Source organism: Lampetra planeri, chromosome 14 (assembly GCF_965212315.1).
Source record: "Lampetra planeri chromosome 14, kcLamPlan1.2.h2, whole genome shotgun sequence".
NCBI classification, from domain to species: domain Eukaryota; kingdom Metazoa; phylum Chordata; class Hyperoartia; order Petromyzontiformes; family Petromyzontidae; genus Lampetra; species Lampetra planeri.
In genome coordinates this window covers 10022180-10049705 of record NC_136120.1, presented here as the reverse complement: position 1 = coordinate 10049705, position 27526 = coordinate 10022180, and the positions used below count along the sequence as shown (strand labels likewise).

General features: G+C 53.9%; 1 protein-coding gene across 3 annotated transcripts in view; it reads right to left on the bottom strand.

Annotated features, from left to right (window-relative positions):
* The window catches only part of LOC144722356 (sodium-dependent lysophosphatidylcholine symporter 1-B-like), a 107972-nt gene that overhangs the window by 39578 nt on the left and 40868 nt on the right, over positions 1-27526 (bottom strand). For 2 of the 3 annotated variants that reach the window (XM_078600546.1, XM_078600548.1), the window contains exons 2-3: positions 18483-18599; positions 16353-16477 (exon numbers count right to left, since the gene is read on the bottom strand). In XM_078600546.1, coding sequence (XP_078456672.1) covers positions 16353-16477; positions 18483-18599 — 242 coding nt within the window. Of the gene's footprint in view, positions 1-16352; positions 16478-17211; positions 17232-18482; positions 18600-27526 lie in introns of all 3 variants that reach the window. The other variant, XM_078600547.1, reaches the window with a different exon arrangement.

The window sequence follows — 27526 nt, the reverse complement described above, 5'->3', positions numbered from 1 at the left end:
GTGACTTCAGACGCCGCACCGATCCACCGGCTGATCTCCCACTCCCACTCGCGAAAGAGACTCCGGGGTACTTAAACTCGTCCACTAAGGGCAGCTGTTCCCCCCTCACCTGGAGAGCACATTCCACCGTCTCCCGCGAGTGAACCGTGACTGCAGATTTGGAAGGTGCTGATCCCTCATCCCAGCCGCTTCACACTCGCCATCAAACCGCTCAAAGTGCACACACCACACACCGAACACGGTGGCTGAGTCCCCGCGGGGAAACTGCAAACTAAACACTGGCAAATTACAACCATTTTCACGACGAGCCGGTACATTATATGACATAGCGGAATCACCAATAATACGTTCCATAGACGAAACGGCACTCGTATATATTCTACAGACGGCAAGAGACGCAGCACCCCGAGTACAGTGCCCTCACCGATCACCCCTTACTTGGCGGATGGCCGCGCTTGTTTACTTTTGTTTACATTTGGTGAAGACGTGGTCAGTGCCGAGCGTGTGGGGGCCGCTGGGCTGTGGTGCCACAGGGTACAGAGCTGCTGGGCCAGAGAACAGCTGAGCCGCTGGGCTGCTAGGCCGCTGGGCCGCTGGGCCACAGGGCTGCTGGGCCAGGCTGGGGCTGGGCCGCAAGGCCGCTGGGCCGTGGGGCTGCGTGCGCATCGCTGGGCTGCTGGGCCGTGGGGCCACGGGGCCGAGTGTGCGTCGCTGGCCCTTGAGGGTGGCCGTGCTGCTGCCGCGGTCCCCATGAGGTTTGGGCGGTCGTGGTCGCTGCCGTTTGCGTGAGCTACTGCAGATCGATACGGGGAGAACTGCAGATCGATACGGGGAGAACTGCAGATTGATATGGGGAGAACTGCAGATTGATATGGGGAGAACTGCAGATCGATATGGGGAGAACTGCAGATCGATACAGGGAGAACTGCAGATCGATACAGGGAGAACTGCAGATTGATACAGGGAGAACTGCAAAAAAACTAAGATTCCCCATATAGCCTTTAACAGACTGTTGCGGAAAGTGCTGTTCGCGAGCACCTATGAAAGGTTGGCACAGCACACGAGGAGGTGGGTGGCCAGCACCACGCCCGACCGCCTTTGTCTCCCCAGTGCTGACGTTTACATTCCACACTCAGTATTCATTTGAGGCTGGGTCGACCTAGAGGGGACCCAGGACTGGTTTTGATAATCCGTCACTGGTGTTGGTCACAGACACACAGACAAACGGATTATTATTATTTCTACGTCTGTGTGCGCACTCTCTCTCTCTCTCTCTCCCACCGTGCACACGGCGACATCAGAGAGAGGGAAAAAAAAAATTGCTCACGCGGGATAATTGCTTCATCTGAAAAGTAATTTATCCGGAGGAAGTTCACCGCCTTAAAACGTTCCCGCGATTCCTCCGAGACGTTCAGTTTCCGCGCGGTCGTTTCAAGCGGGGGCGCTCTGCTTTAAACGACCGCAAGCGAGCGAGCGCCTCCGGGCTCATTGGAAAAAGTCGCGGCACCGTCGGCACAGCGACGACAGCGGCGCCGTCGCCTTGCGGTGAAACGTGTCCCCCATGGCAGGGCGTCCGCTCGGGTGAAAAACAACAACGCTGAGCACCGAGAGTGCGACGACCGCGTCGATGCCGGTGCCACCGATGGCGCGGCCCCTCGCTGGGCGCCGGACGAAGGCTTCGACGCAAATCGTACATTTCCTCATTGCGGCGCGCATTTCGCAAGCCGCAACGAAGCGCGTTTCCCAGCATGGCACTTCCAAGCCATTGGGCAACCGAGCGCGCGCGTGCGTCACGTGCGCTCCTTGCCACACGCATCTCGACGGACACGTTCTCACAGACGGGGCGAGTCTGACGTTGACATGCCAACTGCAGGGCGGCGAGTGCTGTCAGCGACGAGACGGACTGGCGGCGAGATCGCCACCACGGGGCACGTGCCAGGCTGGGTGAACTTTCAAGTGTCGAAGGATGACTGGCAGGAGGTCACGGGACACACCAAGGTGTCACGGGTTGACTGGCTGAGATGATTCGGAGATGCACCAACTCTGTGTGTGCCCTCTGCTGTGGCACATAAACAAAGACAAATATCCCCCATATAGCCTTTACAGGCTGTTGGGGCAAGTGCTGTTAGCGAGGACCTATGAAGGTCGTCGCGGTTATACAAGGGGGTGGGTGGCCAATACTACACCCGGCCGCCATTGTCTCCCCAGTGGTGATGTTTTTACACATTGCACCAGGTACTCATTTGAGGTTGAGTCAACATAGAGGAGACCCAGGACCGGTTCAGGACCGGTTCAGCCAACACCAGTGACGATTATAATCGTCAAATGGTGTTGGCCGTCAGCGGGAATCGAACCCGGGTCGCCGGATTCATAGCGTAGCACGCGAACCGCTACACTACCGCTCCCCACAACAACTGCTTCCCACCACACACACACACCATACAAAGGCACACATCCAAAGACACACACATACATACACACACATACACACATTCAAACGCTCACGAGACTCGCACAGAGCTGATCAGGAAAATCCTCCAGGGATGCGTTGTGAAATTGAGATTTTAATCGGCGACACTCATTCAAGTTGCGGTCGGATAAACCATTGGGCAATTCCAAATGCACCCTCTCCGCGTGTGGAAACTTGCAAAGGGGGTCACGCAGAGTGCCATTGGATGACAATGGAATCCCTGTGGTCTTTGCATGGCCAGTGGACCTACCGACGAGGTTCCGTGGAGAGATTCAACCGTGCCGGTCTCCATCGGCCACGAAGCTATATTGCTCCTGTAAACTAAAAACTAAACTTGTTGAAGCAGGCAAGGTGCTGCTGAGCTACGTAGCTCTATTTTTTTCAGAAGCGACCTGACCATCACAAATGATCGCTCAACAAAGTGGCTCATCGTCGTGTGGGAAATTTATACTCCACGTGATGTTGATAATTATAAATGCGGAGGGGAAAACCGGAGGACCCAGACAAACATTCACACAACCACGGGGAGAACATGCAAACTCTAAATATATATCGGCATCAGGGTCGAACCCACGAGCTCCTGTACATCGGGCGAGGGAGATAACATCTCACCACGTCATCGAGTCGTTGAAGTGGTGAAAGTCATAACAACAAAGGATAGGAATCATCCTTTGTCAATCCACTGCTGGATGAATGCCATGTCGTTCAAGGGGGATTTGTGTGACCATACTCCACCGCACTGATCCCGCGTGGGATTATGCCAAGAGTTGGGCACCGGTTCAGATATCACTCGCCGCTCACGCGAGCCGTGACCGGAAATCAAACTCAAGTCGCCGGGGATTATCGCAGAGCATAGCGCACCAACGACTGCACCGCCGCTCCTCCCGCGAGGGTGCGAGGCAACGCCGTTGCTCGCCCCTCGTTGCTCGCCCCTCTCCACCAGGAGTCGATCGTTCCCCGGCCACGCGAGTCGTCCCCGTCGCCCCTCCGCTGCCTTGCTTGCACGGGGGGAGGCGTTGCCGGAGCCGCGCTGGAGCTTGCGTAATGGGGGGGGGGGGCGGCTCCCGGCTAATTCCACTGAGTGCCAACAGAAGCCCCGAGGGCGCAATTATTCACCGAGTGCGTGCGAAGCGCGGAGCGGCGGCGACGATGAACGATCACGTAACTCACTGTGAGCGTGCGTGCCACTTTTACGAGCGCGCGGGCAAAGTCGTGGCCCTCGGCATCGTTTGGTTCCCGCAAGCCCAATAGGCAATGAGGAGCGCGTTGCCCCGGGGAACCGGGCAGCGCTCCGTGGGCAGCGACCGGGCGGCCCTCGCGAGCGGACGCACGAGCGCTGTGAGCGACGGGAGCTGCGCGATCCATCGCTTGCCGCGCTCCGCTTGCCATGCATGGCAGAGCCTGGCAGGGCCTGGCAGGGCCTGGCAGAGCCTGGCAGAGCCTAGCAGGGTATGGCGCAGGTGGTGACTCGGCCTTAAATGAGTGCCTGGTGCAGTGTGTAAACATCGGTAGTGGGGAGACAAAGGGTTAGGGCATGGTGCCTTACAGGTGTGCCATTCCAGCCTTAATAGGTGCTACTCGCTAAGAGCACTTGCCCCAACACTCCGTGAAGGCTACACGGGGGATCTTTGTCTTTGGTGCGCTCCGCGCTCCGTGATGAGCGTTGCTGCCGCGGCCATCGCAGGAATGGGCTCTGAAGAGGAATGCAAATTCTTGCGGAAATCCGCAAAGCGGGAAAAGAAATAAATAAAGTTGTGGGCTCCAGGACGATAAAAGGCTCCCCCAGTGACCCACTCACACGGAGCCAGGGAGGGGGAGGCCTGCGAACACTCCGTGTGTGTGGGGGGCAACCCCTGGCTCCCTCAACGCCTCTCTCATGCCAAGGGTGGCATGACGGCACCGTGCCCTGGAGATGATGGCCTCTGGGCTCCTCACAGTGAGGTCCACAGTGAGATCCACAGTGAGATCCACAGTGAGATCCACAGTGAGGTCCACAGTGAGATCCACAGTGAGATCCACAGTGAGATCCACAGTGAGATCCACAGTGAGATCCACAGTGAGGTCCACAGTGAGGTCCACAGTGAGATCCACAGTGAGATCCACAGTGAGGTCCACAGTGAGGTCCACAGTGAGATCCACAGTGAGATCCACAGTGAGGTCCACAGTGAGATCCACAGTGAGATCCACAGTGAGATCCACAGTGAGATCCACAGTGAGATCCACAGTGAGATCCACAGTGAGATCCAGATTGAGGTCCACCATACACTGTGGTGAATACCATAACGTGCTGGCATTGTCCATCAGTAGTAGCTGTCCTCTGGGAAAACAATAAGAAATGGGCCCCGTTATGGTCACGTGGAGTTTGCACCATTGACTCAGGGATAGAAATGGAGTTTGGGCGCTGCCAAATTGCCCAATAAATGCAGCGGATCTCACTTTGCAACTCTTGTCATTACGCCACCCCTGCTGTCCTCTGCATTCCGCGGTTATTCTACTCCGCTCCAGCGGAGCGTTAAGAAGACGCGGGATACGTTTGCACAGACGAAGGAAGGGGGGAGAGTGGGGGCTCCTGAATAATTGAGCGAGGAGTGGAATAGCGGAGCGACGCTCGGCTCGCACGGAGGCACGGAGGTTGCGATCGCTGCTCCAAATGCCAGCGGTGCGTAGAGCACAACGCAATCATGAGCGTCGGTGTGGAGAATATCGGAAACAAAATATTGAAAAATTATCCAACAGTTCGCTCCCTTTGAATATTTGCCACGCGGCCTTCTGGGAGTGCCCAGGTTCTGCAGCGTTGAGCAGACGAACACTGAGAGGTGGATGAATGCCCAGGGTTGATCTGTTTTTTTTTACTTCGCAACAGGAACTCATCTGGAGGCATTGGAGCTGATCCAGTTTGAGATAGGAGGAGATACTCCGAGAATGTCTAAGATGAGGGATCTGAACAGAGCAAGGAAAGAAACTGAGAAATCATCATCATCTCCATGTCGGAGTGGTCAGTGGAGTCACGAATGGCGACGAGAGAGGGGACACCGCTGCGGGCGATGTCGTGGTCGTGCCGATATGTCGCTCCTTAGGACGCTCGTCGGATCGAAACGCCGGACATCGTACCAAACAAACGTGCGGTTTAACCCGCGGGCTCTGGAGAGAGAGCGATGACGCCGCGGTGGAGAGAGAGAGAGACAGGAGGGCACGTGACACAGCCAGAGGGAGGACTGCTGGGTGACCTTGATGATGATCCGGCCTCGACTGGGCAGTGCAGAGATGTCTGGCACGGAGGCAGCAGGAGGCCGTTTAGAAAGGGAGAGTTCGCCAGGTTTACAGTCACGTGGGGGTCAAAGAGAGTGCAGGGCAGGAGAGCGATTAAGGGATTGCACGTCTCGTAAACACGGCTCGTGCGAGGTACGTGCGGCGCACGGAGAAAGAAGTCATCGCGACCCATCTTTTTACGAGTCACCGTGAAGCGCCGTTGGCAAACTCAATTCACGCGGCGCTGCTCCCAGAGAGCCCATCGCGCCGTGTTTTTTACGGCCACAAGAGAGCCACAAAGACGCTCCGACTAAGTGCCGATAGCCACCGACGCCCATTTGCCACCACGGTGACCTCACAGCGGCCTGTCGGCATTCTCGCTCGCTTCACAAACGCGCGTCTCGCTGGGAGTCGACTTTCATTCGCAGGCTATCCCCACCACCCCCCCCAAATTGTGGGCCCTCGCAAAGATGATCACAAACATCGGGCGTGGGTCAATCTGCAATGCCAAGGCACTTTGGCTGCAACTGACATTAATTTAGAGCAGATCCCAAGCAGATGAGCCTCTTGCTTGGATTAGCAGCCATCCATAGATTATTCACGACGACACTGGTTATTGCCGAAGAGGCTCACACCGAGTCCCAAGACCCTTTTCCAGAAGGGTGCCGCTGCGGCGTGATGAGCGCCACGTGTTTCCCAACTCCGGTAATTCGCGAGTGCGTGCGTGCGTTGAACTTCTTTTGCACCGTACATAGCCAATCGTGCTAATCGGAGGCGCGGGACCCAACCCAAAATACACCAATTATGTATTAATTCTAGATTTGAAGCTTTCGTGACTACAAGGATTCATATTCTTAGGTTTTTTCGGTAAAGTCACGTAGGTAAAAAATTAAAATCAAAATTAATAAAAGTAGAACAAAAATTAAAATAAAATAAAAATCACGACGTTTCGGAGGCTTGCGTTGCCTCTGAAACGTCGTGATTTTTATTTTTATTTTATTTTTTGTTTTACTTTTATTAATTTTCATTTTAATTTTTTACCTACATGACTTTACCGAAAAAACCTAAGAATACAATTATGTATTCTCATATTGCTCGTGAAAGTACTATGTATGGAATTGTAAAACAAGCCCATCGTTTTCTTCCATTGCCTACAGGCATTGCACCACGGTAGCCACAGACAGAGAAATATAAACATAATCCGTCTATCGGATTCCCATTATGCCGAATTGGCCGTGCCAGGTGGTGGAGGGTTCAAGACACACACGAACCGCACGGCACTCAATGGGCCACGCTTCTTCAGATTGGCTTCGCGTCATATTTCATGTCCGCTGCGAAGCGGACGGCGCGTGGCGACCGTGCGGTTGTTGGTGCACGTCGCAGCATTAACCGGGGCAGCCTGAGCCTCCGCGCCACGGCTGCCGAGCGGTGTCTCCGCTCCCGGCAGCGGGGGGAGGGACACTAGGGGGCGACATTCGACATGCAGAGGCCACGCGGTTTGGTAAATGTGTGCTTCGAAGAACACCTGCAGTATATTTCTTGAATGTATGCATGATGAACTCTCGCACCGTTCGCAGCCAAGCGTTCAATCGTCGTGACACATTAATTGCAAGTTAAATTCATTTGAAGAAAATGTTTGCAAACTTTAACCTCAGAGAGGGCATGGGACCATCGTCCTGCGATCGTGGACGCTGCCCTGCCGCGTGTACGGAATCCGCGGCAGGGCAAAGCGGTCGATGGCCATGCGCTGCTTGCGAATGCAAAATAAAGAGCAACGCACATGGTGGTGGTGGTGGCGGTGGCGGTGGTGGCGGTGGCGGCGGTGGTGGTGGCGGTGGCGGTGGTGGCGGCAGGGCGAGCGCAGGCACGGCCCAGCGAGGGTCCGGTGAGACGAGGCCTGAGGGCCGCTGGAGACTCGCGTCGAGCAACGGGTGCAAACGCCGCCACGACGCGGACAGCGCAGCGGCGTCCGTCACTTCGCCACGTCCAAGTCGAATGAGCCGATACCCCAGAAATTTGATTAAATTCACTTTACGTTTCAACCGTGACACATCTTGCAAACGACAACAAAGAAGAGTTTAAAAAATTACAATTTTTTTTATGCGATCTCGTCAATTTCGCCAACGGAGGAATTTGGCTTCGAGTGTCACGGCTGCGGGAGCCGCGCACAGAGGGCGCATTGTGGCGCTGTCAGCCGCGCGAATCAGCGCACAGCCATCCGTCAGCGCGGAACGTCGCCGGGCTGTAACGACGGGGGCTGACACGCGCCAAAGACGGCTCCTGCGATACGCTGAGACGCGCGGGGCTCGGACAGCGGCGACCCCCCCCCCTCCTCCTCCTCTGCGTCCCGCGTGAACGCACGAGACACGGCGGGGACACGCTCGCCCAGTTGCAGCAGACTTTCGCGTGTCCCATTCCGCGTTGGCTTCCGGTTGTCGAATGAACTCGTTGCAAGGTCGCGCTCATTGCACACAAAGTGCTTGCCACAAATCAACCGCGACACCTCTCGTCAAGGAACATCAACCATCGCGCAAACTCCGGTCATCTTCGCAGCAGCGGCTTTTGGATAACCGTCGAACAAAGACGGACACCGCATCGCGCGGCGCCTTCAGATGCGCTTCTGCGGCCGTCTGGAACGCTCTTCCTTCAGATATTATGAAGCCACTGGGATTCTAGATTTGAAGCTTTCGTGACTGTAAGGAATCATCTTCTTAGGTTTTTTCGGTAAAGTCACGTAGGTAAAACATCAAAATGAATGAAAATAAAATAAAATAAAATCATTTTTTGATTTTATTTTATTGAATGAAAATAAAATAAAATAAAATCATTTTTTTATTTTATTTTATTTTATTTTCATTCATTTTGATGTTTTACCTACGTGACTTTACCGAAAAAACCTAAGAAGATGAAGCCACTGGGAGTTATGCACTTTAAAATCATCGAGATTGAAAACTCATTTGTTGCTGTCCTTCCCCTGCACCTCCGATCGGCATGGTTGACTGCGTACGGTGCGAACAAAGTTCAACATTTGTTCAGACATGCAGACGTCAGTAGTTTTCACCTTTCGTGCTTCACCCGTGTTTGGCTGCGACTGTGCGAGTGACTTCATTGCCGGTTCTTGCTAAAGTTGCCATCCTTCCACCCAGTCTCCGTCGGCCACAAAGCTAACCTCTCAATTAGGAATGGAAACGTGACGAGATCGTAAATACCGTTATGGTTTACTCCTATAAATTAAACAATATAAAAATATAATTCTATAGGTAAGACCCACTGAGCTATGTAGCGCTTTTTCAGAAGCGACCTGGCCACAATTGATAGCTCAACGAAGTGGCTTATCATCGTGTGGAAATGTATCGCAGCCAAATATCCCGAAACGCGCGATGTTGATTCTAGACGTGGAGGAAAACACCGGAGGACCCGGAGAAAGATCCACGTGACCACACGGGTCTCCCAAGCGCGGCGAGGCACGGAGAGGGCGCCGGGGCACAGCCTTGCCAGCGACGATTTACAGCGGATGCTCACGAATTCGCAGCGAACAACGTCAACACCACAACATCGTCGTGTCAGGCGGCGGACGCGGGCGGGGGCCGTGATTCGCGCGGGGCTACGGCTTTAGTGATTTAGCGCTGCTCTGAAACGTGGGGTGTTGGGTTACGGCTCGATGACATTTTTTGACAGATACTCGGCGGCGCTTGGGAGGCCGGCCCGACCAGTTAGCACTCGACTGGAATGTGGCAACAAGGGGCACGTCGCTGGCTCGGTGAGCGTCTCACGGCGGAGGAGAATAATAATAATTATAATAATAAACACTTTTCAAAATTTCAACAATTGATGAGGAAGGGACAAGAGGAAACCCAGATTCCATAAAGCATGACTTCTTCTTGGTTCTTTCGGTAAAGTCACGTAGAATGGAAATAATAAAATAATAAAATAAAACATAATAAAATAATTCTCACGACGTTTCGGCCACAACGCAAGCAGCTGTCCTCAGGTCTGGTTTTCACCTGAGGACGGCTGCTTGCATTGTGGCCGAAACGTCGAGAGAATTATTTTATTATTTTATTACTTCCCTTCTACGTGACTTTACCGAAAGAACCAAGAAGATGAATCCCTGCAGTCACGAAAGCTTTAAATCGAAAGCATGACTTGTCTATATATCCATATACCGGAGAGTCATGGAGTCTGTAAGTTAGAGATTTAAACTCTGTGTGTGTGTGTGTGCGAGTATGGGTTTGCTGTGTGTGTGTGTCAGCTGAGCTCCTCCAGCGGTAGTGTCACGGTTAGCGCGCTGCGCTACAAGCCCAGCAACCCCAGTTCGATTCCCACTCACGGCCAACGCCAGCTACGATTATGTTAACCGGTCCGAGGCATCCTCCACTTGGTCAACTCGGCTTCAAATGAGGTCCTGGCACGGTGTGTAAACATCGCCACTGGGGAGACAAAGGCGGTCGGGCGTAGTGTTGGCCACCCACCCCCTCGTGCGCCGTGCCGGCCTTTATAGGTGCTCGCTAACAGCACTTGCCCCTAGAGTCTACGCGGGGGAGCTTTGTCTTTCCTGACCCTCTGCAGACCCTGCATACGAGATGCTCGATCTTAACGGGGTTTACCAGGTGAAATATTTTAATACATTTAATGATGACGACAAGGAGTATGTGGATAACGTGTTAGCTGGGCAATTTTAATTACCCAGGATAAGTGAGCTTTTTATAAACCAGGATAACCAAACGGAAATGGCGAGTAAGGGTGTCGCGTCGGAGGATACGTGGTTGGTCAGCGGGACACGTACGGGATGTGATCGTCTTCGTACGCGGCTTTGCAAAGCTGAAGCTATCAACACGAACGCGAAGGGAAGGTTTTGACGAATGGCGGAGTCACGTCCGTGGTCCACCCACGGCGCGGAGAGACGGCCTTGCAACAAGGGGCGGCGCGACGCGGCCCAGCGGTCGGTCGCGCGCTCACCGCTCGTAGCGGAGGCTCGTGGGTCAGAGGCAGCGGCCGCCCCGGTCGTTACTGCGGTGGTGCGATGCCCCGCGCCGTCTGCCTTGCAGTGGACGTTAACGATCCCCTGGCGTGATTCGCAAGGGTAGGCCATCGCGCAGCCGGCATCACGGCCCAAGTTTCGCCAGATTTCAAAGTCACACCGCAAATTAATCAGTTGGGATTATGCAAAGGAAATTGTCGCCCCCCCCACCCACCCCCCCCCCTCTCACTGGCAGCCTGATGCCCCAGGGTGACTCTCGCCAATGAAACCCATCCTGTCCTCGCCCTGCTTAAACAGAACCGAATAAACTAAACTGCTGGAAATGCCATGACAAATATAGGGGAATTAATAAAATAATAAAAATAAAACATAATAGAATAATTCTCACGACGTTTCGGCCACAACGCAAGTAGCCGTCTTCAGGTGAAGAACAGGTCTGTGAAGGAGACAGCATCTGAATGTCAAGACGCTCTTCGCCCCTCCATCCCAACATAAATAGTCGCTTTAAGCCTGGGGCGTTCCATTCAGATTCTGAAGACGGCTACTTGCGTTGTGGCCGAAACGTCGTGAGAATTATTCTATTATGTTTTATTTGTATTACTTTATTAATTTCTTTCTACGCGACTTTACCGAAAGAACCAAGAAAATATACGGGAAGCAACGCGGAAGAATGGAAGCGCGTTTCTCTTCCATCCTTCCGGGTGCCTGCAAAGCACTGCACGGGGAAGCTGCTCACGTTGGTAGGGAGCCACATGAAGGCTGGATAAGGATGAATTGGTGGAAGACACTGAGGGTGGCTGAGCAAAGCAGAACTCTGAAGCCAAGAGTGCAGGAGACTGCCAGAGCCGATGTTGCGGCAGTTTTTGGGGAGGGGAGTCTGGTGGAAGACAGCGGTGGTGAGCTGTGGGTTTTGAGCGACAGCGTCGAGATATAATCGGCAGTTTAATTTTTCCCACAGGGCGATACTGTCACAGTCACTAGCAGGTATGCACGCTGCGGGGACGGTTATCTGCACACTGAGAGGCCTGCCGCGGCAATCTGGGGCATCAAACAAAAGGGGGACAATTGCTTTGAGAACTGATATTTACAAATGTATCTGCTATTGCAGGTTGTGTTATCATGTTAATTTAATTCGGGCCATTCTCAACTCCAGGCGTCAAGGGAGTCATGGGGTCGTGTCTCTAGGCTCGACGCGATGCGGCGACACTGCAATATCGATCGCGATTGCCGTTGCTCAATCTGTTTTGTAGCGTACTTCATCTCCCGGCGAAAATATTTACGACGTATCAAGTAACACGGTTCTAAAAGTGAATAGCGCTTACACATTACAATTCGTGCTTTTGCGGAAAAACAAACCGCAGTCATGGACGGCACGGTGGTCTGCATGGCGTCATCATTTTCGTAGCTCGATCAATGATTTATTCAGCGTGTAGCTGATACCCCCACGTGCGTCCCAAAGCGTCGCAGATTGTCATGTTGGAACGAGCGAAAGAGCGAGGGCGGTGAAGGAGCTTTTAAGTGGGTATTTGCACAGGAAATACTGGAAGTACAGCAAGGTACAACAAAAAAATAATGCAGTAATCAGGCTAAATACCATTACAAAAGTTACGGGAAACTTGATATTGTGATAATTATCGTTCACGTCGTATCGTGAAACACGATACGGCGGGAAGCTAATCGGAAGTAATTATATGCACTGGCTGCATTGCTGGTCGCTTGTCACGCCGCACTGTGTTGTGTACAAGTGGGGGCTAGAGAGAGAGGGCAGAGGTTGATCACCGGGATGTCACCAATTCGGGATGTTACCAATTCGTCATCAATATTCACAACGTTGCTGAGCACAGCACATCGCGTCCATCTCGGTGAGCGGTGTGTGGTGTGGGGTGAGCGGTGGGTGGTGTGGGGTGAGCGGTGGGTGGTGTGGGGTGAGCGGTGGGTGGTGTGGGGTGAGCGGTGGGTGGTGTGGGGTGAGCGGTGGGTGGGGTGGGGTGAGCGGTGGGTGGTGTGGGGTGAGCGGTGGGTGGTGTGGGGTGAGCGGTGGGTGGTGTGGGGTGAGCGGTGGGTGGTGTGGGGTGAGCGGTGGGTGGTGTGGGGTGAGCGGTGAGCGGTGTGGGGTGAGCGGTGAGCGGTGTGGGGTGAGCGGTGGGTGGTGTGGGGTGAGCGGTGGGTGGGGTGAGCGGTGGGTGGTGTGGGGTGAGCGGTGGGTGGGGTGAGCGGTGGGTGGTGTGGGGTGAGCGGTGTGGGGTGAGCGGTGGGTGGTGTGGGATGAGCGGTGGGTGGTGTGGGGTGAGCGGTGGGTGGTGTGGGGTGAGCGGTGTGGGGTGAGCGGTGGGTGGTGTGGGGTGAGCGGTGGGTGGGTGGTGTGGGGTGTGTGGTGTGGGGTGAGCGGTGGGTGGTGTGGGGTGAGCGGTGGGTGGGTGGTGTGGGGTGTGTGGTGTGGGGTGAGCGGTGGGTGGTGTGGGGTGAGCGGTGGGTGGGTGGTGTGGGGTGGGTGGTGTGGGGTGAGCGGTGGGTGGTGTGGGATGAGCGGTGGGTGGTGTGGGGTGAGCGGTGGGTGGTGTGGGATGAGCGGTGAGTGGTGTGGGGTGGGCGGTGTGTGGTGTGGGGTGAGCGGTGGGTGGTGTGGGGTGAGCGGTGGGTGGGTGGTGTGGGGTGGGTGGTGTGGGGTGAGCGGTGGGTGGTGTGGGGTGAGCGGTGGGTGGTGTGGGATGAGCGGTGGGTGGTGTGGGGTGGGCGGTGTGTGGTGTGGGGTGAGCGGTGGGTGGTGTGGGGTGAGCGGTGGGTGGTGTGGGGTGAGCGGAGGGTGGTGTGGGGTCAGCGGTGAGCGGTGTGGGGTGAGCGGTGGGTGGTGTGGGGTGAGCGGTGGGTGGTGTGGGGTGAGCGGTGGGTGGTGTGGGGTGAGCGGTGGGTGGTGTGGGGTGAGCGGTGAGCGGTGTGGGGTGAGCGGTGGGTGGTGTGGGGTGAGCGGTGGGTGGTGTGGGGTGAGCGGTGGGTGGTGTGGGGTGAGCGGTGGGTGGTGTGGGGTGAGCGGTGGGTGGTGTGGGGTGAGCGGTGGGTGGTGTGGGGTGAGCGGTGGGTGGTGTGGGGTGAGCGGTGGGTGGTGTGGGGTGAGCGGTGGGTGGTGTGGGGTGAGCGGTGGGTGGTGTGGGGTGAGCGGTGCGTGGTGTGGGGTGAGCGGTGGGTGGGGTGAGGTGAGCGGTGTGTGGTGTGGGGTGAGCGGTGGGTGGTGTGGGGTGAGCGGTGGGTGGTGTGGGGTGAGCGGTGGGTGGTGTGGGGTGAGCGGTGTGTGGTGTGGGGTGAGCGGTGAGCGGTGTGGGGTGAGCGGTGGGTGGTGTGGGGTGAGCGGTGGGTGGTGTGGGGTGAGCGGAGGGTGGTGTGGGGTGAGCGGTGTGTGGTGTGGGGTGAGCGGTGAGCGGTGTGGGGTGAGCGGTGGGTGGGGTGAGGTGAGCGGTGTGTGGTGTGGGGTGAGCGGAGGGTGGTGTGGGGTGAGCGGTGGGTGGTGTGGGATGAGCGGTGGGTGGTGTGGGGTGAGCGGTGTGTGGTGTGGGGTGAGCGGTGAGCGGTGTGGGGTGAGCGGTGGGTGGTGTGGGGTGAGCGGTGGGTGGTGTGGGGTGAGCGGTGGGTGGTGTGGGATGAGCGGTGGGTGGTGTGGGGTGAGCGGTGTGTGGTGTGGGGTGAGCGGTGGGTGGTGTGGGGTGAGCGGTGCGTGGTGTGGGGTGAGCGGTGGGTGGGGTGAGGTGAGCGGTGGGTGGGGTGAGCGGTGAGCCGTGGAGGATGGGCGGTTTAGTGCTGAACGGTCAGCGAGGAGACAAACGCCGCCCGGCTGGGCCTCCCCGCGAGCGATCGTTTTTCGTGAGCGTTCGTTTTTAACAACTCCTCGCGAATAGCTTCTTGGTGGCGCTCGAACCTCTGAAGGCGTTTGTGCGCCGGGTGTCCACGAGCCAAACCGCGCGTCCCTCCTACCGCGCTCGCTCGCACGCACGCACGGCCGCGCAAACACCCTCGCCAAAAAAGCACACGCCTCGACAGTTTGACCGAGTATTTCGCTGCCGGGTGACAAAAAAACCCTTTCCGCCTCGGCTCAATTTCTGACCAAACTATCTTCCCGCACGGCCCGAGGCACCTCATGTCCCGCGCGGAAGACATCGGGCACGACGGTCACGTATGTCTCGCGCCCGACGAAATATTTAGCGGGGCGACGACAACGAGGAGGAGGGCGCGCGCGTGCCTCGGTGACACCGGGCGCTGCGGTATTTTCCCGCTGACACCGCTGGCGAGATTCGGTGAATGGGGCGCTGTGTGGAGGCTCAAGAGAAAAGTTGAATTCGGCGTAAATCTGGGGCACGGTGTCCGCCGCGCGCGACATGAATGGCTGCTGTGGTCGGCAAACCCGCGCGGTGGGTGCGGAGGGGGGAGAAACTTCATCGGCCACCAGAGTTTGGCCACGTGCTTGATTTACCAAATAGGTGCGATGTGCGTCGGCGCGTAAAATCTCTTGTTGTTACTATTTAGCGAGATGGTGCGGGAATGAAATTGGTTGTTACATTTCTCTCGACCAAGACATTCCCAGCACCGCTTTAAAGCTGCTCTACACCGAGTGAATCTCTGCGCAAGAGACAACACAACATCTTCGTTCGCGTCGTAGTGGAGAGTACAAGTCACAACATCAATAGCGGACAGTACGCTCCCTTCGCGTATCTGTCCCTCGATGTGCAAAGAAAAAAAAGTTTTTTTTAACACATCAGCCACGTGACCTTCTGGGGAGTACATTATTTCAGCAGCATCGGCTCAACGCAAGAAAACTCTACACAGGCTTCCACACTCGGCGTTTCTTCAGCAGGGCGGGCAGAGGGTGCGTAGCGCAGGTAGATTGGTGGTCGTGGTTGAGCAGCTGGTCGTGTCCCCGCGAGACGCGTGCCAAACACCGTGACGGAGACCACCCCCATAGGCCGTGACCCCGAATCAACACAATTCGTCCGATTATCCACGCATCCTTATGTTCCCATGAGTGTTAAATGAGTCCGGTTATCCAGGGGATTTTGCAGATGACAGGTGCAAATGCACTCTGGAGTCTGTGTTCATCCACAGGTAAGAGGAACGGCGGAAAGTGGTCTCCTGGAGGCGCTTAAGAGTGGCAAATGCATCTCAGTAGCCTGACTCTGAACATGACTCCTGACTGTGACTTGGAACATGACTCCTGACCCTGACCATGACTCCTGACCCTGACCCTGAACATGACTCCTGACCCTGACTCTGAACATGACTCCTGACCCTGACCCTGAACATGACTCCTGACCCTGACCCTGAGCATGACTCCTGACCCTGACCCTGAACACGACTCCTGACCCTGACCCTGAACATGACTTCTGACCCTGACCCTGAACATGACTCCTGACCCTGAATGTAATTCTGACCGCGACTTTTCCGCCAGCTGTCAGCTCTCTGCTCGTCGTCTGTGATCATGTTTTCAGAGCCGATGGAAATGGGTCAGGATGGATGACAATTGACGCAAAATGAAAACCCCGTCTGTGTTTGTCACAGTTTCTATTATGACCACGCCTCACCCTCCGCTCACCCTCCGCTCGCCCTCCGCTCGCCCTCCGCTCACCCTCCGCTCACCCTCCGCTCGCCCTCCGCTCACCCTCCGCTCACCATGGCATGAAGCGGCCGATGCGAGTGCGAGGGCTCCGGCCGAGGAGGAGGCCCACGGCGGGGTCTGTGCACGCGTCCCACGCCCGTCCCACAAACAGGATGAGTGACACGTGGTGAGCCTGCATCTGTGACACACACACACACACAGACACACACACACACAGACACACACACACACAGACACACACACACAGACACACACACAGACACACACACAGACACACACAGCACGTGGTGAGCCTGCATCTGTGACACACACACACACACAGACACACACACAGACACACACACAGACACACACACAGACACACACAGACACACACACAGACACACACACAGACACACACACAGACACACACAGACACACACACAGACACACACACAGACACACACACAGACACACACAGACACACACAGCACGTGGTGAGCCTGCATCTGTGACACACACACACACAGGCACACACACACACAGACACACACACACACAGACACACACACAGACACACACACAGACACACACACACACACAGACACACATACACAGACAAACACACACAGACACACACACACAGACACACACACAGACACACATACACAGACATTCACACACACACAGACACACACACAGACACACACAGCACGTGGTGAGCCTGCATCTGTGACACACACACACAGACACACACACACATAGACACACACACACACACAGACACACACACAGACACACACACACACACAGACACACACAGACACACACAGACACACACACACACACAGACACACACACAGACACACACACAGACACACACACACAGACACACAAAGACACACACACAGACACACACACACAGACACACACAGCGCGGGGTGAGCCTGCATCTGTGACACACACACACACAGACACACACAGACACACACACAGACACACACACACACAGACACACACAGCGCGGGGTGAGCCTGCATTCACGAGTGTATTCTTTAAAGAGTGCATTATTTCGTGCATCTCAGGCTCGCGTGGATTATGCAGGCCCGTCAATCCCACGACCTCACAATGGAAGAGAGGCGTGACGGGATCTGAAGAAGGTGATTTCTGTATTCGATAAATACAGTGCACGTGCAGCGAATACATCTAATACGGAGATGCGAACCCAGACTCTTCTCTCTCGTCATGCGCCACAGCGAGCACATAGAGAAGTGCAAAACTGCCACGGTGGCGAGATGTTAACTCCCTCGACTGGTATGCAGGAAGTCGTGGGTCCGATCCCGACCCCGATGCCTCATGTATATTTGGAGTTTGCGTGTTCGCCCCGTGATCGCGTAGGATTTTTCTCCGGGTCCTCCGGATTTTCCCTCCACATTTAGAAACGACGTCGCGCGTTTAGAGCATTTGGCTGCCCTGAATGTGCACGTGACAAGCCACATCGTTGAGCCACCATTTGTGTACAACCACGTCGCTTCTGAGAAAGCTATAAATAGCTCAGTGGGGCCTTACCTGGTAAAATAAAAATAAATAGTTTGAGTAATAGTAGAAAATAGAACTCCGGCTGCACGGCGTGCAACCCGGGAGTTCCCCCCGGGTTGCACGCCAATTTCCCACTGGTGGTGGTGCGGTAATGTATTTCAAAAATCGGTCACGAAATGAAATGCCAAGAATCCCCCTTGGGGCTGAGCTGACTCCACACCGTGAGAACAAAGCCCCCGAAATTAATCTCGCGTAATTGACGCGCGGCCCAACCGGCTTTTCACCACAAATTATTACACATCGTGCGCATGCTGATCTTCCTTCGCGGCGGCACGTAGCCAACCGTGCCCATCTACAGCCCCGTTTATAAAATCACAACAATTGGTCGTCAAAGCCCACGTGCAAAATGAACACGAAACAGCTTCGCTATTTTCCCCCCTTTTTTTTCGTCCCCGGGGTGAATCTACCGGCCGATGATGAAGGGGCCCAACCGGTTCCCGTGCGACGCGACACCGGGGCGCTCTCTGCGTGACGGCTTTGGCTTTGGGGAAATGTCAGGACGGGAACTCTGCGTGCGTGCGAGCGAGCGCACGCAGAGAGGGAGGTAAAAATAAGGTGGCAGATTAAGAGGCGGCGGGGCCACGGGCAGGCCAGGGAGTCGTTACCTTGACAACGTCGAGAAGGAAGATGGTGAGGTAGAAGCCGACGACATTCTCGGTGATCTGGTAGGGGGCGCCCCCCACGGCGAAGCACAGCTTGCTGCACCGCGACAGCCGCTGAACCTGCACCGGCAAAGCCCCCCACACACTGGCGTCACATCACCGCCATCGTCACACCGTACCCCTCACACTCGCACCGCACGTACCGTGCATCACACACAGTGCAGGGCTCACCATACACCACAGCCACATGATACGCCATTCATACCACACATTATATATACACACCACATGCTCATTGTGTAACACGTGCTATACACCCCGCGCACTATGCATATCATGTACCACACATTGTACACCATGCATACACGTTGCACACCACACAATATGCACATCGCATTCCACGTATTGTACACACCATATGCAGTGCCACACATTACACACTATACACACCACAATGCACCAGCGCCTCATGCGTGGCGCATGACAACACCACACCACACGCTGCACGTACAGGACTCGGCTCTCTATCATCATGCAGTACCACACGCTGCACGGCGCATGCTCGGCTGCGTCGTGCTGCGCAAGGCGATGACACATCGTCCTGCTAAATTGACTCATCTCTCCCGAAAACAAGAATTGAGGTTACAAAGCATTTGCCGTTGCAGCACCAGCGTTTTGGAATAACACTGCTCTCTCGTTTGGGCGTCACGGCGAGATGTTGACTACCTCGCCTGGTCTACAGGAGCTCGTGGGTTCGATCGCGACCCTGACGCCTGCTGCATATCTGGAGTTTGCATTTAGAATCAACGTGCGCTTAGAGTGTTTGGCTGCTTTAAATGTCCACGTGATAAGCCAACTTCGTTGAGCTGTCATTTGTGATAGCCAGGTCGCTTCTGAAAAAGAGAACATAAGCTGAGTGGGGGCCTTACCTTATAAAATAAAACACAAATATTAAAACACAAATTTTTTACTTGCATCGTAAAGTAATTGTATTTTTTCATTTGCTATACAGCCAGATAATACGACAAATCGCTAACCTTAAACACCCGGTCGTTCATAAAAGTTGAAGGCAGTCGAGTACTATAGTAATAAAGCAAGTGCAGAATCACTGAACCGGAATTTATAGCTCGAAAGCATTTAGTGCGGGGCCCGTGAAAGTGCAGGGCCCATAGCCACTACACGTGTAGTAGCTACTACACATGCAGTAGCTACTACATATGTAGCTACTTTTGCTACTAGGATAATCCGGCACTGCATTTGACCTTGACAAATTTGCAAAGATGGATATACGAGGGCAATTTGTACTTCCGCGCACGATATATTTTTATTCGATTGACTTGCTTCACTTTTCTCCGTCTTACTCTTCTTCCTTCCTTCCTTTGTTGTACGATTTGTTGCCGCAACCCGCTGACCCGTCCCTTCCCGACGTCTGTGAAAAAGAGCTTCGAAGCTCATCAGATTCCTCCAGGATGAACAAAAAACAAAAACATGTAGATCCCGATGCAGCTGGAGTGCCACACCATACAAAGGTGGCCTGTGTTGCAAAGCGAATTGACCATTGCAGGTCACAGCGACGAATACAAACCACGCCTCGCCTTGCTAGGCCTTGGTAAAAACAAGGCGGTTAAAAAAAATAACGACTGGGAATTTTGTTGGAGGAGACCAAACACCCGAGGTTTTAGTTAAAGTGTACAAATTGCGCGGTATTTTACATGCGATATACATTTCTATTGAACAAGAGCCTCATATCCAGCAGGGAGAGAGAGGGCCCTAGCCGATGAACGTCTGGCACTTCACCGGCATTTGTTCAAGCGAGCGCCCGACCTTGCCGACGAAACACCGGAGTCATGAACCGGTCCAGAGACCAAACAATGCTGCTGAAATGACCGCACTCCCAGAAGGTCACGTGGCTGATGGGATGTGTTTACGTGGAAGTAAATATCTGCGAAGGAGGCGATCTGTCTGGTTATTGTGCTGCTGTGACTTGCTCTGTACGTTGCCTGGCACTGTAGCGAGGAGGAGGCAAGTGTGGCGGAGGCAGTGTCACCCGGCCACTCGAGTTCGATTCCCGCTCACGGTCAACACCGGCGACGGTTATGTGAACCGGTCATGGGCCTCCCCTAGGTCGACTTGGTCTCAAATGAGTGCTTGGTGCGGCGCGTAAACATCGCCACTGGGGAGACAAAGGCAGTCGGGCGTGGTGTCGGCCACCCACCCCCTCGTGTGCCGCAGTGCCGGCCTTCACGGGTGCCCGCTAACAGTGTTCACCCCAAAAGTCCGTTAAGGCTACACGGGGGATCTTTGTCTTTGTCACCACGCCAAGAGTGAAAGTGGCTTCTCCAGTTTCTTTGTGAGCACCGCAGCCTCGCACGCATCCAAAGGCATTGCCTCCGATCGCTATTATCTGTGGCCTCAGTTGATCCCCGAAAAAACGATTCTATTTATTCTGTGTTTGTCACGGACACGAGGAGCGACACAGAAGTGGTGGCAACATCGTCTCTACTACTGTGGATCTCACTGTGGATCTCACTGTGGATCTCGCTGTGGATCTCACTGTGGATCTCACTGTGGATGTCACTGTAGATCTCACTGTGGACCTCACTATGGACCTCACTGTGGATCTCACTGTGGATCTCAATGTGGATCTCACTGTGGATCTCACTGTGGACCTCACTGTGGTTCTCACTATGGATCTCAATGTGGATCTCACTGTGGATCTCACTGTGGACCTCACTGTGGATCTCACTGTGGATCTCACTGTGGACTTCACTGTGGATCTCACTGTGGATCTCACTGTGGATCTCACTGTGGACCTCACTGTGTACCTCACTGTGGATCTCACTGTGGATCTCAATGTGGATCTCACTGTGGATCTCAATGTGGATCTCACTGTGGACCTCACTGTGTACCTCACTGTGGATCTCACTGTGGATCTCAATGTGGATCTCACTGTGTACCTCACTGAGGATCTCACTGTGGATCTCACTGTGGATCTCACTGTGGATCTCACTGTGGATCTCACTGTGGATCTCACTGTGGACCTCACTGTGGATCTCACTGTGGATCTCACTGTGGACCTCACTGTGGATCTCACTGTGGATCTCACTGTGGATCTCACTGTGGACCTCACTGTGAGGAGCCCAGAGGCCATCATCTCCAGGGCACGGTGCCGTCATGCCACCCTTGGCATGAGAGAGGCGTTGAGGGAGCCAGGGGTTGCCCCCCACACACACGGAGTGTTCGCAGGCCTCCCCCTCGCTGGCTCCGTGTGAGTGGGTCACTGGGGGAGCCTTTTATCACTCTGGAGCCCACAACTTTATTTATTTCTTTTCCCGCTTTGCGGATTTCCGCAAGAATTTGCATTCCTCTTCAGAGCCCATTCCTGCGATGGCCGCGGCAGCAACGCTCATCACGGAGCGCGGAGCGCACCAAAGACAAAGATCCCCCGTGTAGCCTTCACGGAGTGTTGGGGCAAGTGCTCTTAGCGAGTAGCACCTATTAAGGCTGGAATGGCACACCTGTAAGGGGAGTGGGTGGCCAGCACCATGCCCTAACCCTTTGTCTCGCCACTACTGATGTTTACACACTGCACTAGGCACTCATTTAAGGATGAGTCGACCGAAGGGGAGGACCTAGGACCGGTTCAGATCTTCGCCACTGTGGCAGGTTTTGAGCTAGAATCGAACTCGGGTCGCTGGGTTCCTCGCGCAGTGTGCTAACTGCTGTGCCACCGTTCGCCGCAGCAGCAGCAGCAGCAGCTCACAGCAAGAACCTGGCTGAGTGCCATAGCGCCGAACCCAACCGCACAGCCAGCGTCTCCAATCAGCATGGGGCCCATCGCAATGCCACTGGGTGCTCTTAACAAGTCGTGGAAATTCCACATTCCTATAGTGAAGGAGAGCGCCTCCGCAGGACAACCACCGTTGACTTCACACAAAAGCGGCACTCGCTTTATCGACTCACGAATGATGATGGGCCAAGTGAATCATGACTGAGTATTGACCTTCTAACCTTCCGATTGTGAGTCAAGTGCTGTTCCACTGTGACACCTGGGCAGGAAATTCAGCCAGACATCTACATTAGCGAGCATTCACAACGCAGAGCAGAGCACACAACACGATCACCATCACGCTACTGGACATCTGTGAAAAAGAGCTTTATAGCTCATCGGATTCCTCCAGTATAAATGAATATTCTGATTCACGGCACATGCTCGAGTGAAGCAGAGGCTCACCTAGGCCACTGCTGCATCCCCTTCACTCATTCCCCACTTTCAGATCTGTGTTTTGCAATCGCAGGGTTTTACATATTTTTTCAGTTCTTGTTCAAGTCAAAATGTCTCCCTTAAGTCTGTTTATAATTCAGCATGTTTTGTTTAGAACGTTTAAAATACCACAGCCATTATTGCATGCAACATTACCGACTGCCTTAACGTGGGACTTGTCAAGCGCTCAACTCCGAATCTGAACACTCCCGATTGAGGCTCTGCGAGCCCCCCACCACCCCAAGCGTAGGGGAGTAGGAGATTATTACCGCTCGCATTGTTGCCGCTTCAATGCCAGCCGCGGCCATGGCATGCGGCGCACCTGCGCGGCGCACCTGTGCGGCGATCACAATGGGGGCACGCGAAGCCACCGCAGCCTCATCGCGCGCCCACGCCCCGGTTCACGCTTCCCTTTAGGCCAACGAGGAAATCGCCACGGTGATGAGCGTGGCAACTTCCCAGTGCGGGGGGCAGCGACCCGAGGCTAAAAAGAGAAAAATGACGAACTCCACCCCCCACCCCCATCCTCCCCGCTAATTTAAATGGAGACCACTATCACTTGTATCTCTTTGGACACACAACGCACTGCACGTGCGTTTGTCGCGAAGGACGTTGCAGGATGCGGCAGCAGCGACGTCGCGGCTACAGCGACGTTCCTCTGGCAGTGACGCAGCGAGGGCACAAACGGAGGGGCAGGCTACTCCGTGGCATCTCCACAGCTCTGCTGCTGAGGCAGCGTTGTCGGCACGGTGAACCGTGCGGACTGAGCCTCTCCACGTGTTGCCCACTCTGCCGTCCACTCAATCAATTCATCTTTATCGCACGTGCCATTGTCGCCCTCGGCAAAGTAGTGCTGTCACGTGCACATCACGGCGGAACGGGAGCGGCACAGGGGGGCGCGCGGAGCAACAGGGAAGAGAAAATAAACCCCGCACGACCTCAGAGGCTCACGTCGAATGAGCAAAGTAAATTGCAACCGCGCACGAGTAGTATAAAAAAGGTAAGTAGTAAAAAAAAAGGGTAAATTTAAACTCCCTTACATCTGATAATTGTTTTTTTACCCTTCTATCTGGCAACAAAACTGACACCTTTTTTACAAGGAGTCATGTTTGCATAGACCACAATACCTGCAGCCATAATGCAAACAAAAAACATAACTCTGATAATGTGCACTGTCCTTGAAGTTGATTGGTCCACACCCGAGACAGCTTTCCTTAGAGCCTAGTCTCACATGGGTTGGACCAGATGACGCCATCTGGCAAATCAGAGCAGCAGGGCCAGGAACGCAATGCCGACCCCGATGCATACATTATCTGCAGGGGTCATTCTGAAAGCGTCATTTGGCGGAATTGCGGTTTGTTTTTGCGGAAGACCGGCTCACATCCTCGAACTTTGTGGCTCGTGGAGAGACGACCGACTCCGCGCCTTCCAGACAGAATTTCATCATTGACCTCCCGAGCCGTGCCGGCAGAGGTGGGACAAAGTCATTGTTATGCAAGTCCAAGTCGAGTCGCAAGTCATCAAATTCATGACTCGAGTCTGACTCGAGTCCAAGTCACATGACTCGAGTCCACATCTCATAGGTGGGACAAAGTCATTGTTATGCAAGTCCAAGTCGAGTCGCAAGTCATCAAATTCATGACTCGAGTCTGACTCGAGTCCAAGTCACATGACTCGAGTCCACATCTCATAGGTGGGACAGAGTCATTGTTATGCAAGTCCAAGTCGAGTCGCAAGTCATCAAATTCATGACTCGAGTCTGACTCGAGTCCAAGTCACATGACTCGAGTCCACATCTCATAGGTGGGACAAAGTCATTGTTATGCAAGTCCAAGTCGAGTCACAAGTCATCAAATTCGTGACTCGAGTCTGACTCGAGTCCAAGTCACATGACTCGAGTCCACATCTCAGAGGTGGGACAAAGTCATTGTTATGCAAGTCCAAGTCGAGTCACAAGTCATCAAATTCATGACTCGAGTCTGACTCGAGTCCAAGTCACATGACTCGAGTCCACACCTCTGCGTGCCGGAGTGGTGGGCCGGGGGCCGGGGGAGGGGGGGGTCAAAGTGTGGCGGTGCTCAGACGCAGCCACAAAAAAACTTCCCAACAGTCCCAGTGCCCGCACAACAGCAGGAAATCGCGGCGTTGGAGGATGCGTGGGTCACTCAGCGAGTCCATTTGTTAGCGAACACTCAGCGCTCATTTACATGCGGCTCAAGACCTCTCGGAACGAGCTCTGCTTTCCGAACGTCAGATTTACAAATTCTACAGAGTGAAATGCATCAGGTTAGAACGTTGCTGTGATAACCTGAGCTGATACTGCTTTGACAGCATTACCGGAGTTATTCCCGATGATGGGTGGTGGCTCACGTGACGGCAGACTCCACAGCGAGTGCGAGCGTGTGCCAAGTATGACCTCAGGTCTGCTGCTGACCAAATTAACGCCTGAAATCCGGTTGACACCACACAACCGAACGCGTGGATGCCTTTCAACGGGTGGCGCAGTGGCGATGCTCGTGCCTCACACCAAGAAGCGCGTGGGTTAGATTCCTGACTTATGTGCGTCTCTGTGTGGAGTTTGTATGTTCTCTCCCCCCTGTCCTGCATGGGTTTCCTCCGGATTCCCAGGTTTCCTCCCGGATTGGCTAAAGGACACGCACGCACGCAATCCAACCGATATTGGCCAAACATCCAAATTGCACAAAAAGAACCTACGAATTCACTCAATTGGAATCACACACGATGGTAGACGCATCGTGTTAAACAGACGCATCATCTCCTTCTGCAAGGGCTTGGCAGGACCCTCCTGTAAACGGGTCTTGAGACTCGGCCAAGCTTTGCTGGGTAAACACGCGGTAGTTGGAGTAGAAACATTTATAATGCGAGCACTTCAATTCTGGCATTGAGAGCTCACTCCATTTGGCAGAGAGGAAAACACGTTAAAGGGGGAATGTAGTCATCATTAAAGGTGCAATATAATGTACAGTAGTCGTGTTTGTTTTAATGTTTGGAGTCTGCTACTTCTTCCCTGCGGAACCAGTTGGGTAAACAAATCTTTACGGCTTTAAAATTGCACGCAATGCAAACACAAAGCGTCCACTCAGTGTTCAAGCGGTGACCGCCGAACATTGATTTAGGCCAAAGCAAGCACGTGAGCTCCCTGGAGGCGCCTCCTCTGTGCAGTGTGTGCAATATTAACTTGACGCGTTTCCAAACCGTAGTATATTTTATTATCGCGACGAAGTAAACAAACTTGGCAAACAGCGATGTTTGAGGGCAAAGGCCCCGCCGGGTGAAAGGAGCCTAGTAACGAGACGCACACCAGGAGTGACAGTCAGAGGGAATTGAACTAGAAACTAAAACGAAACGATATTTATTTGATCAGGTAACGCCCGCTGAAGCCATGAATCTCTTTTTCAGATGCCACCTGGCCACAAACAATGGCTCAATGAAGTGGCTTATCACGTGGAAATTCATAGTCGCCAAATACTCTAAACGCGTGATGTTGACTGTAAATGTGGAGAAAAAAAAACGGGAGGACCCGGAGAAAAATCCACGAAACCACGTGGGGAGAGACAAACTCCAAATATACAACAGGCGGTCAGGGTCGGGATCGGGATCGAACCCACGACCTCCTGCATACCAGGCGAGGTAGTCAACATCTCATCACCGCGGCGCCTAATATGCCCCCTGTTAAGAAGATGCCCCTGTTCGCAGGCCACAACCCGGCGCTGTGGCTGTGACCGCGCCTGACGCGAGAGCACTGAGGGACGTTTGTGTCGGCCACCCCCATAATCACATCCACAGTGTTAGGCACTCTCAATGGCAGCACTGGGATGACGTTATCCGTGGAAAATCACAGATTGGCCTGGCAACGAAAATTCACGTACAAATAAATCAAAAAAACATGTTTTTACAGTGCTATCTCGTGGGTGCCAGGTAAAAACGAATTTAGAACGAGGTCTTAAATTCCGGACAAATACTGAGTGGTCCAGTCGTCTGGTCCACGTGTTTGTCCATGATGTAGGCAATGTTGCCTCAATGTACATTTTCTACCCTATTTCTCGAGTGCAAATTCATATTCTCCTATACCAGGGGTCGGCAACCAAAATAACAAGAAGAGCCATTTCTTTCCAATTCGGTACAAAATTCAGTATTTCAAGAGCCGCAATGCATCTATGTACATACGTACATATCGTCAAGAAGCAGCCCGTAAAGAGCCGCATGCGGCTCCGGAGCCGTAGGTTGCCGACCCCTGTCCTATACGGTACCTGATGTTCCTATTATGAACGCCTCCGAATCAATCCATGCAAAGCCCTACATCCGCACGACTTCCTAATATTCAGACTCTTTGTTCACCATGGGGGGAGCATGCTATAAGTAGCCAGAACATCGATCCGAATATCCGTGCCTTACGTTGGCAATACGTGACATTCATTCCAGCAGTGTGCGCTACCACGCAGATAAGAGGAGTCTTGCAGATAATACAATCCGTGCCAAGCGCTCAGAACATAAACCCAGAGGAGTTTCACTGTTTATCCCAATAATTGAATTGTAAATAGTTCAATCTTGATTTGAAGCTTTCGTGACTGCAGGAATCCATACTCTTTGGGTCTTTCGGTGAAGTCACGTAGGTAGAAAATAAAATAAATCACGATGATGGACCGCTTGTGTTGCGCCCGAAACGTCGTGATTTATTTTATTTTATACCTATGTGACTTTACCGAAAGAACCAAAGAGTTTGTAAATAGTTATTCATATTAAAAGCCATACCATGCATGTG